A 12,076-nucleotide genomic window follows, 5' to 3' on the forward strand; every position below is an offset into this window, starting at 1 on the left:
AGTGCTGCTCTTGCCAAGAGCTCATTTTAGGCTGCGCTAAAGCAGCAGCAAAACAAACTCGCCGGGTTCTCGCCAGCCCTGGGGTTTCTCTGCAAACCCTGAGGCTGCGGAGCTCAATCCCCTCGGGTCCCTACAAACTCAGCGAACCATCCTTTAAACCAATAATCTCCTGAAGGCTCATCTGTGGAGCATCATGGTGCTTGGGTTGGATCAACGCCCCCATCTCCTGAGCAAGCTTTGCCCCAGTGACAGCGAGGACAGCCAGGCACCCCAGACTCAGCTTCTCCCATTATTTTTAAGGATAAAAAAGCTCTTTTTATGCATTTCTCCAGCACAGGGTAACGTGACATCCAAGCAGGACCTCAGCTGGGCACTTGTCTTCCCCCTGAAATATTGGAGCAAGAGAGGTAAATATTGGGGTAGCTCTAAATATATGGGTATAGCTGGCTTTAATCCCTGCACCACACGTGTCTGCCCTAATGCTTCAAAGATCCAGGACCTCAGCAGACTCAATTCTGCATCTGTAAACCCATAGATTTATGTTTAATACGCCCAGATATTGCTCTCATTTGCCTGCAGCTCCCCTTCTCCCGCCCCGTACATCACGCCGGGGTGCGGGTGAGAGCGCTGCTCCCAGGAATAGGTTTTTCAACACCCAGCACAAATGCAAAGGAGGGAGAAGAAGGAGGAAGGAGAAAGTGGGAAGGAGAAAGAGGGACCTGGCCTGGTTTCCAGAGCTGCGGGATGAACGTGCAGCTCAGCGAGAGCTCTGCAAGCACCAAACCTTCGCCTGGAGGTCACCTAAAGATAGGCTGCGGGGGCCCCGCTTCACACACCCACCCTCGCCAATGTTTTCTGCACCGAGGTGCTGGGTTAAGGCTTCGCTGGATCCAGAGCAGCGATGGTTCCGCTCTGCATCACCGGGAGGGCAACAGATCCCGAGCACACGGCCGTTTTCCCTCCCTTGCTCTCAGCATCTTAACAGTCCCTTGGCAGCTCCGGTCCAGGAGGTGCTGTGGGCATCCAAGCGCTCACTTTGCCAAATGGAAGCGGAGTCGCCTTTTAGCCAGGAGGGCTAAAAGTTCCCGCTTGTCCCCAGGGCGCAGGTGATGGGCTGTAATGGGGTTTGAGCATCCTGAGCTTTCCAGGACATGGAACAGAGGTAGTGCTTTCTTGGCACTTCAATCTTTTCCTTCCTCGATGTAAGTGGGGAGGATTTTGAGGGCTTGAGCCCATCAGCAGAGAGAGGAGCTTTTGCGAAGGCGTGCGGCGCAGTCTTCCTCGCGATGAAGAGCATCGGCTGTGCCACCTTGGAGCTCTCTTTAACCGACGAGCTCCGGGGCGGATCTGTGAGGGGTTTCACGGGGTTTTGCCTGGCAGAGAAGCAACACTCAAAGAAAGTGGAGGAAAGTAGGTCACTTAGCAGAGGCGAAAGCAGCCGGGCTGTGCTCAGCGGGCTCGGCCGCTCGCCGCAGTCGGCATCACGGGCTGGGAGCCGCCGATTGCGGGGTGAAACGGCTGCCCAGGCACGGGGGGGTCTCCCCGTCGGCCGGTGCAATCCTCCCATCCCTCTCCTTGTCTCTTCGAATGGTGTAAAAGCACAAGCGGGAGGATGCAGCACCCCTGACAGCATCTCCCGCATCCTCCGAGCGCGGCCGGGATGGTGCGGCACGCTGATAAACCGGCAATTTAAAATAATTACTGTATCTGCCTTGCAGCCTCCTCCTGCTGTCTCTTCGCAGAGCCTGTGCAGAGCTGTCTGTTCTGCAAATTCCTTGTACCGCTTGGCGTTTAGATATTGATGAGCCCACAAGCCAACAGGACACAGCTAAGGGAAGGTTTGCATCTGCCAAAGCTGAAGCTTCTCCTGGGCTTGGAAATGGAACTGAGGGATGCAAACCAGCCCAGTTTGGGGATTGCTTCCACTCGGCGTTATAGAAAACACTGTGACATTTCACTCATAAATACTGATGTTACCTTTTGTGCACCCAAATGGTTTTCCGCGCCTAAACGTTCAGAATCGGCTGCTCTTCAATACCTCTCCCAACAACATCCATCGCGGGCTCAGCCGCCCATTTCAGCCCACCAGCTCCGTCACCCGTTACCCGCTGATATCCCAGCTGGTGCAATGATGGGAACATGGGCTCGACCCCGGCCCCAGCCCCCTCCCCTCTGCCCGCAATGTTGCCGGGGCTGGTTTGGAGCAGACCCCCCCACCAGCACGCCCATCCTCACCTGTGCCCATCGCCGGCACCCCCACCTTCTACCAGGGGGTTTCCCCTCCAACAGCCCCTGCAGACCGGCTGAGAGTGCAGAATAAACTGATTTTTCCACCATTTCTTTCTTTTCTCACAGAAAGTTTAAATATACAGAAAAAAAACAACACCCAGCCTACAGAAAACGCTGTTGCTTGTCTTCCCCGCCCTCCACAGAACTGATATCGAAATAACTCCTCAATAATATACATATTTATTTTCTCTTAATTAGTGCCGATATTTACAAAAATGGTGGTACTCTGTGAAGAATAAATTATATATACTCACGATAAACCAGACAGCAAATGCTCATTTGGAATATGTATGTACACAGATCTGTATATACCTATATACAATGGTCAGCCTTATTGACTCGGGCGCCTCGCAGCCCGTCGAACCACCCGACCCCCCCGGACACCCCCGCATGGTCAATAAGAGCAGTAACGTCTATACACACTGTGCAATTCGGATATAGCTGGTGTCTAAAGTTTTGTCTAGCAAACGCATGGTTAAATGACTTGAAATTCCCACGAGTTCTCCTGGAACAGTTTCTCGGCCTCTCTCCATTCCCGGGCCCATTTCTCCCGTAACCATGGAAACAAAAGGCTCAGCTCCAGCATCCTTGGGATGAGTCCTTCTTGGATTTCCTCTTCCTATCGATTTGCTCAAATTAGGCACCGCACACGGGGCTGATCCAATACCCACTTGTTTTTTTCCCCTTGTGCTTCGACATATGACATTGGAGGACAAGAGCACGGTCTCGAGCAATGAGGGAGCAAGTGCAGACAGATATTTACAGTCTTATAGGCAGCAGAAAAAATAATAATTAAAAAAAAAAATCAAAGCTAACAAAAAATCCCAATCAAACCCCAAAAGACCAGCACCCGTTTCTGAGAAGGGGGGATGGAATTCGGGCAGCCAAATGCAGTAACATCACAGGGAAACCGCAGCCACGGGGTCCCCACGGGGCTGGGGGAGGGCAGAGCTTTGGCTGGTGTATGGGGGGCACCTTGTGCCCCCTTGGGGCTCCTGGTGGGGGGCAGCAGCAGGTCCCCAATGGGAGGGACCGAGGGATGTGCTGGACACCAAGGAGGTTGAATGCTGCCAGGGGTGCGAGGAGGGAGCCACAGCCTTGTTTTTGGGTGCAAACCAGAATGGTTTGGGGCTGACTCCTCCTGACAGCCCCTTCACCCCCAGGTCCCACTGACAGAAGAAACCCCTGAGACCCCCCGTGGATGTAGAGCCCAAGGTAAACCCACCCCAGCTCCAAAATCACAGAATCACAGAGTGTCAGGGGTTGGAAGGGACCTGGAAAGCTCATCCAGTGTAATCCCCCCATGGAACAGGAGCACCCAGATGAGGTTCTTGCCAGCACCCTGGGACCCAACACCAGCACAGTCTGAGGGACTTAAAACCCATCCATTCAAAGAAATAACCCAGCCAGCGCAGCACAGCATTTGCACCACAAACAGATCCCTTCGACTTTTAGAATCACAGATGGTTTGGGTTGGAGGGACCTTCCCAGCTCCCCCAGTGCCCCCCCTGCCATGACAGGGACATCTTCACCAGCTCAGGGTGCTCAGACCCCGTCCAGCCTGGCCTGGGATGTCTCCAGGGATGGTTCACCCACCACCTCTCTGGGTGCCCTGGGTCAGTGTTCAGCCACCTTCTGCTTGGTTTTCCCTCCAAAGTCACAGAAATTATAATGATGGCCCCAAGCTGGGGATTCAGGATCCAGAGCAGAGATGCTGCAAAGCTGCTGATTTACAGAGGGATGCACGGGGAGCGTGACCCCAGCCCTCAGGGTCCCCCCACTTCCAAGGCCAGATCCTGATCTCCTCCTTCATTTGGGCCCATCCCCAAGTGCATTGCAAGCTCTGGAAAAGCTACAAGAAGACTTTGGCAGCAATTTCAAGGGCTGACCAGGAATTATCTGATAACAAAGCAAGGCCCTTCCTGAAATACCTCCTCCTCCTCTGTCTTTTTCTCTCCTTCTGTGTATTTATGCACAAATATGCCCATATTTATACACCCACGTGCTGCACTCTCATAACACCAACCTAGAGATTCTTTTCTTTGTATAGCTCAGTGTTCAAATCTGTAGGACTTCTGCACCAAACATCACTGCGGAGACGAGCCTTCCCAATCAAACACGTTGCCCCATACAGATACATTTTCTAGCAGCCCCAATCGCTTGGTGGTGTCCAGCCTCACCCCATGGCCCTCCGCAGGGATTTTGGAAGATACTGAAGGGCTGATGGGTTGTTTGCAGGTTTGGGCATGCGGTTGGGTGTTAGAAGACAACCCACGCTGTAATCACCACTCTCCATCTCCCCACAGCCACGGCACAAAGGATGAAACCAAAATAGGGGTGTTGTCTTCTCTGGGTGCCAACCCAGGGGCACCTCCAGACCTCCACCCCAGCCCAGGAGACACAAACACCTCCACGGGAGGAGGAAAGGAGCCACATCACCTATATGAGGTGATCCGACAGAATCGAACATAGACAGTGGGACTTTCCTCCTCCCCGGTCCCTGATTTAGCATCTGAGCCACTTCGCAGCTCATTTTTGCACCTTTTCAGAGTCAAGGGGAGTTTTGGGTGCTCAGCATCTCCAACAGAAATAGGCCCAGAGTCTCTCAAACCAAATTCCTCAAGAAAGACAAAAAAAACACAAGCAGAAGAAAATCACAGTCTCCTCCTGAAAAACTGGTTCAAGATCATATCAGTGAGTCAGAAGCAAAGCTAGAAATAGCACTAGAGCTCCGACCTGCAGGCACAAATCCCATTAAAAGCCAGAGGGGAACCTTCTCTCTGCGTGGGGGAGAAACCTGGACCCTTGTGTTCGGTGCAGCCCGACGGGTCGTGTCCAGCGCAGCCCCTGCGGATCTTTGACTTTACCCCAAACCAAACGCCCGAGCGCTTACCCGGGTGCGTTCCCCATCTCCCAACCATGGCACCAAGATGCCCCACCAGGTTTGTTTAGACCAGGAACATCAGAGCAAGAGGCGCAAGGCCCATCCTAAGGAAGGGACCGGCCGTGCTGGTTCCTGCCATGGGGACAGGTGCCACACACATTGGTGACGACAGGAGGAACGTGGCCTCTTGCTCTTCAGCCCCATTCGTCCTCACAATGTGGCTCTGGGGCTTCCCAAGGAAGCCGGGACCCCCAATTGGTGCAGGGGGTTGGGTATGCCTGATCCTGCTTGTGGACCTTCTCTCGCCTGCTGTCTGACCTCAGAAAGCCCACGGGGACACTGTGCCCAGAACAATACGTCCCCCCCCCAAAAACGCGATCGTCCTCCTCACCAAGCCATGGCAGCACTCATGCTCCCCAGATGCACCCAGCGCTTTGGCACAGGCTCCCCAGAAATCACCCAAAGCCATTAAACAAACCCGGGCACTTCGCAAAGGCTGGTTGAGCCCCCGCACCCTCCCCGAGCCCCCGGCAGCCCGGGCTCGGCCCCCGCGCTTCCCGCACACAGGGATGGGATCACCTGGCACCAGGAGCACCCACGGGTGGGCGGGCAGCGTCCCCACGCAAACTCACATCCCCACGGCCCCACCACGAGCCGGATCGATGGAAGCTGGAAAACCGCCCTGGGAATCCTGCCCGCGCTGGCGACTGCGCCAGCCCCGTCCCAGCCGGCGGGATGAGCTTCAGAAGCAGAGATTTATTGCTTTTGGTTGCGTTGCTTCTTTTTATGTGTCTTTTACAATGTTAACGGGCTTCAGGGGCTCCCGTTTCAGAGCTGCAGAGAGGGAGGAAAGGGCTCATAATATAACAAGATGTAATTAAAGACAGGCCAAGGGTCCCATGCTGCATGATGCTGAGCACCTTTGAGACCCAACACATCGATGCTGCAGGTCCTCTACACCAAGCAGAAGCCAGGACTCTGATGCACTAATTATGGACACTTGGTATTAATTATAGCCAGGCCTGAATCAATCAATCAATACAGTAAAAACAAGGAGTGATTCCACCTGGCTGAGTGGAGCCACATCAGCACGAGAGATGGATCCGGCCCGAAAGCAGCATTTTGAACCATTGCTGTAGAATACGCTAGCACCGTTTGTTTTATTGTTATTAGAATGGTTTTCCTCTCTGGTGAGCTCAGGAAGGGTCTGACCGACCTCGCTCACACGCTCTGCAATGGGGTTCCCGCCTCACACCCACACTTCACTATACGGCACGACCGTGCCCCAACTCAGCCCCAATTCACCCCAACTCACCGGGCTGCTGAACCCCGTCCTGCACCACAACCTCAGCACGGGTTTCCATCCCCGTCCCCTGCGCTGGCAGAGGAGCGGGACACCCGTCCCCAGGGATGGGTGGCAATGGGGGAAACACAAGGAAACCCATGCGGGATGGGGGAAGCAGGCGAGACCCCCCTGGACCGACGGCTCCTGCTTATCCGCAACCAACCCTCGGGATGGGGAAGCAGCAGGGACAGCCTCAGGGTCACTGCACCTCGACTCAGCCCTCCAAAAATCCCTGGATAAAGGCAAAGCAAAGGCTCAGAGGCACCAGCTCGGACCCAGCCCAGCCCCAGCACGTCCCGTCTGCACCAGAAAGGAATGAACCGCCAGCTCTCAGGCTCTACATGGTTGAAAAGGAGCTTTCCAGCCCCAAACGTGCCCTGCCCTGGTGGTGCCACGGGGCAGGTCGTCCTGCTCCAGCCTGTGTCCCACCATCCCGACACCCCGGAGCGTTCACACCTGCTGAGGTTTCGGCCCTATAGTCGCTCTCTAAATATCTATATACACACACACGATAATTGTATGGGAAACGGCTGAGAACTGCTGACCAGACACGTCAGGAGAGCCCATACCTGCTATTCCACCTGCTCCTCCCGCCCTCTCTGATCCACCGTGGTTCCTGCTCCTGACACCCAGATTAATGACTAATTACTCGGCCCATAATGAGTGCAGGTGTTTAACTTTCAGCTCACCTTCCCTCACTCATGTCAGTCGGCTCTTGCGTCTGGATGCTCCGACACTCGGGCTCTGCCTTGTTATCTATCAAACCAGTGTCAGCACACGCCTTCCCCATCCAGGTTTTAAACACAACGGAGAGTTTTTAAACTCGCCTGAATCTCCTTCGAGCCACCGGAGAATCTATAAACACTATAAACATGAATACTGTATAGTCTACTAAGAAAATATATATTTGTGTGTGTATTAAATATTCAGATTCATGCAACGAATATCCATGCAGCTGTACTGTATTACTGGTTACATTTCACTGCAGTATAAATATATTATAGGCCACAGCATAGTTGCTCCAGTTTGATATATAGATGTAAAAAAAGATGCTTTTCCCAACTCATTTTCAATGTGTCAGTGGAGGTGTCTTTGGTGATCCTGGAAATACTGGTGATGGAGGTGTCATCTAAATAAATAAATGACATCTAAGTGCTTGATTTATTTACTCGTCCCTCCCGATGCCTAGCATAGAAAATTTAAGACTTAACAAATAATGTGCCGTCACGCTAACGATCCCTCCCCTGGGCCTCACACTGGCACACTGCAGTGGCTGAAACTATTGCAGCATGCAGCACTCGCCGTTATGAAACACGAGCCGGGGCGATGCTCCCGGGGCGCAAACCTGAGCCTCCCAGCCTTTGGGACGCATCTCCCCTTCCCTAAAGCTCTGCCTGACCCTGCCCGGCCGGTCCCCACGCCTGGGAGCTGCTTTGTCACCCCAGGGGACAGGGTCCGGTGCCTGTGGGACCCCGGAGCTGCCCCCTCTGCATTCCCATCCCGTTGCTCGAAATGCCCAATTTCTCCGTGTCTTTGGAAACCCACAAGCCTGGGATGGGAGAAGGGGAACAAAATGGTTGTTGCTTTTTGTTGCTTGTGTTTGCTTTCTTTTTTTCTTTTTTTTCCTTTTTCTTATTTTTTTGCACAAACGCTTATTCAGTGTGGAAATCAAAGGTTAAAAGTCACTTACACGGCTATTGCTTCCCATGCAGAACCAAATATACACCGTAGAAAATACTGTATTAACTACAATGCAGAGCAGCACTCAATATCTGCAGTTGTTCCACTTCAGCTTTAAATACGGTACTAGATTTTAGCGACTAGACATCGGTTAGCATTTTGGTGATATTCACATAGTTTGTGTTAGCTAGCGTGCAATTGGCTGTCTTCAAGTTCTCCTCCCTAAAATCCTCATTGCTATTGTTTACGCCTTCCTGAATCTCCATATAATCAGACTTACTAATAGTAGAGGCACTTCTGCTTTTCTTTAGGTCAGGGGAAGAGGGGATCTTTGGGCAGCTGGTTACTTGCAAATATTGAGCCTGCTCCTCTCCCTCCGTCTCCCGGTGGTAGAAGTAATTGAAGTTAGACACTATGACGGGCACCGGTAAGGCAATCGTTAATACGCCAGCGATGGCACACAAGGAACCCACGATTTTCCCCCCGATGGTGGTGGGGACCATGTCTCCGTAGCCAACAGTCGTCATGGAAACCACGGCCCACCAGAAGGCATCGGGGATGCTCGGGAACTGGGACTCGCTCTCGTCGGCCTCGGCGAAGTAGACGGCGCTGGAGAAGAGGATGACGCCGATGAAGAGGAAGAATATCAAGAGGCCAAGCTCCCGCATGCTGGCCTTGAGAGTCTGGCCCAGGATCTGCAGCCCCTTGGAGTGCCGGGACAGCTTGAAGATCCTGAAGACCCGCACCAAGCGGATGACTCGCAGGATGGCCAAGGACATGGCTTGCTGGCCCTGCTGACCGTCCTCCGGCTTCTCGGCCAGCTCCGTCCCTAAGGTGATGAAATAGGGAATGATGGCTACGATGTCTATGATGTTCATGATGTTGGTAAAAAACCCAGCCTTGCTGGGGCAGGCGAAAAACCTCACCAAGAACTCGAAGGAGAACCAGATGATGCAAAGGGTCTCCACGATGAAGAAGGGGTCTGTGAAGGAGGTGGATTGCTGGTACCCCATGCTGCTGTTGGAGTAGGGGGGGTGGCTCAGCCCGCTGCCGTGTATGTCTTCGTTCTCATCCCGAAAAATGGGCAACGTTTCCAGGCAAAAACTGACGATGGAGATTAAAATCACCATGACGGAGACAATAGCTATAATCCTGGCAGGGCCCGAGCTCTCGGGGTACTCAAAGAGCAACCAGACTTGTCTCTGGAACTCGTTCTCAGGCAACGGTCTCTCCTCTTCTTTGATGTAGCCTTCATCCTCCCGAAACATCTCCATCGCCTCTTCCCCCAGTTCATAGAAACGAATCTCTTCCGAGAAGATGTCTAAGGGCACGTTAACCGGCCTCCGCAACCTCCCACCGGACTGGTAATAGTACAAAATCGCATCGAAACTGGGTCTGTTCCGGTCAAAGAAATACTCATTCCGGAGCGGGTCGAAATATCGCATTCTCTTTTTAGGATCCCCCAGTAAGGTCTCTGGAAACTGGGCTAACGTCTTGAGCTGTGTCTCGAAGCGCAGCCCCGAGATGTTAATGACCACCCTCTCGCAGCACTCGTGGTCGGTCTCGGGGTTGTACGTGTCCTGCGGGTGACCGGGAAGAGCTGCAGCTTCATCTGCAGGATCTCCGGTAGCAACTGTCATATTGGGGTTGGAAACAGAAATCCTTATGCTAAACTCTGCCCGGTGGCGGGAGCGGGTTCAGGGCAGGGCTACTATCCTGCGGAAGGACAGGTGCGGAGCTTTGGAAGAGTCTCATGAAAAGGCGAAGGGATGGTAGTTAAGGAAAAAGGAAAAAAAAAAAAAAGAGAGAGAGAAAATAAATTTAAAAAAATAAAGAAAGGAAAAAAAATAAAAAGGAAAGAAAATCGCCCCTGCTGAGAAAGAGAGAGAGGACATAAAGTTGGGGGAGGAGAGCAGCTCCCTTCACCAGCTCGTCTACCCCCTTCCTCGGGGGGTTAATCTGCCGACTTGGGGACAGAGTTCAAGAACTCCGGTCTAAACCCATTAGAGGGAAGAGAGAAAACACCTGAGGAACCGTCACCTATTCAAACCCAGCCTGGCAAAAACCGGCACTAACAAAGCAGAACTTTTTCTTTTTCCTAAAAATAAAAATTCAAATTAAAAATAAAAAATTCGGGGCGGGGGGGGCGGGGAAGGGAAGAGAAAAGAGGGAAGAAAAATAACCCCATCCAGCCCTGAAGTGGGGAGGGGACCTCGCGGGTGCTGGGGGTGGCAAACCAGGCTCGGCTCATTTCCAGGCATGCAGCAAGGGGTTAATAATTAACCGTGCAAATCCCAGGCCGTCTACCCTCCTCATTTCCAGCCGCTGGCCATGAAGCACATGCCGCCCTCCCTGCCTGCAGCTCCGCGCTGCCCGGGCCCCCCGAATCACCGCAGTCCCCTCCTGGAGCGCCGGGGTCCCGGCTCCTGCCATTCTCTGCAAACCGCCATGGCACACAGAAAACAAAAGCACATTACCTGGAGAAGCCAAATCTTAGTGTCTCTTAGTAACACCGATTATCTGACCCCTGGGGAAAATCCTAGAGAGAAACACGGGCTTCCAAGATCCCCATAATTTCCTCTCGCTTCAAAGTTAAAAATAATGGTGAGTCATCGTAGAAAAAGGAGAAGGGACATAAAAGGGGTGAGATTCCCAGATGGTGGAAGTCGGGTCTTGTAATGGTTTGGACTGGAGAGAGAGAGAGAGAGACAGAGAGACAGAGGGACAGAGTCGTCTTGGTGGCGGTTGCAGATCTGCACTTCAGGGCAGATGAGCGTCTGGCTGATGCCTCCGGTCCGACGGCGAGAAGCTGCTAAGCTCAGCAAAACCCGATGTCCCCAGTGTCCTCGGGAGGTGTGGCATCGCCTGCAAAAAACACCCAGGAGGTAATAAGCTGCTGGGGGGTTAAAAGGAGCATCTGCAAAGCATCTTCTCCGGACACCCCCTTGTTTTGCTTTCCTCCCTGCGAGCCGCTCGCCCGCTGCCCGGCCGCCCCGCACTGCACCGCGGGCACCACTGCACCATCTCCCCAGCGTCTCCCTCCGCTCCCGCTCAGCGCCGGGGCCGGGCTGCCCGGGGGAGCCGGTGCCAGGCGAGGGGGGGTTGGACCGACGCAGCCCCCCCGGTGGGTGATGCTCCGCAAAGCCGCGGTGGGCTCCCGGCCCCGCGGAGCTGGGGGTACCCACGGGGTGCTGCGGCCACCGCGTCGCCTTCTCTGGAGGCTCCGGCTTCATCCGTGAGACTGAACCCCCCGCCGGGCCCTCTCTGTGCACCCCCCCACAAGGCCACTTGCCCCCGTAAATGGTTCCGAGGAGCCTTCAGCATCGCGGTCCTGAGCCACACGACCTGTATCCGCCATCCCCGTCCTCCAAAAAAGCCAACCCCGCCTCCCCAGCCAACACACCCCCCGTGGGGATTCGGCTCCGGTGGGCAGAATTTCGCATGGGGGTGTTGAGGTTTTGGTCGCCTTTGGGTGCCGGGTCATTAGCAATTCCTGCTCCTAACGACCGCTCATTTAGATCATCCCGCGCCAGCTCGCACTGCGGAGATGCTCAGCCCAGGGGGGTCCAACCAACCCCTAATTTTTCCTTTATTTGGTTTTTTTTTCCCTCCCAAAAAAGATGAAAATAAAACCCCTCTAACCTCCCTTCTTCAGCTCCAACTCGACTTGTCTACTTTGAGCCAGGATTACAGAACCGGAGAGGGGAGGCAGGTGGAAAATAACCCCGCGGTTCCAATCCCCTGGGCGAAGGTTTCAGGCGGCTCCGGGCCACGGGCGCCTGTTGGTCCCTGTGCCCATCGCCCGAGATGCAGAGATTGCCGCAGATCCCTCTTTTCTTGGAAATTTCCCCTTGCTGTGCAGCCTCCTCTCCCTTCTC

General features: G+C 53.8%; 1 protein-coding gene across 1 annotated transcript; it reads right to left on the reverse strand.

Moving 5' to 3' along the window:
* Positions 1 to 8,338: 8,338 nt before the first annotated feature.
* Positions 8,339 to 9,893, reverse strand: KCNA2 (potassium voltage-gated channel subfamily A member 2; the record flags this gene model as incomplete). The annotated part of the gene is made up of 1 exon (XM_082069258.1): positions 8,339 to 9,893. Exon 1 carries the CDS (start codon positions 9,836 to 9,838, stop codon positions 8,339 to 8,341), a length of 1,500 nt encoding a protein of 499 aa, XP_081925384.1. The 5' UTR covers positions 9,839 to 9,893.
* Between the last annotated feature and the right edge of the window lie 2,183 nt (positions 9,894 to 12,076).

This window comes from Streptopelia decaocto (assembly GCF_964273445.1).
Source record: "Streptopelia decaocto genome assembly, chromosome: 19".
Lineage (NCBI taxonomy): Eukaryota > Metazoa > Chordata > Aves > Columbiformes > Columbidae > Streptopelia > Streptopelia decaocto.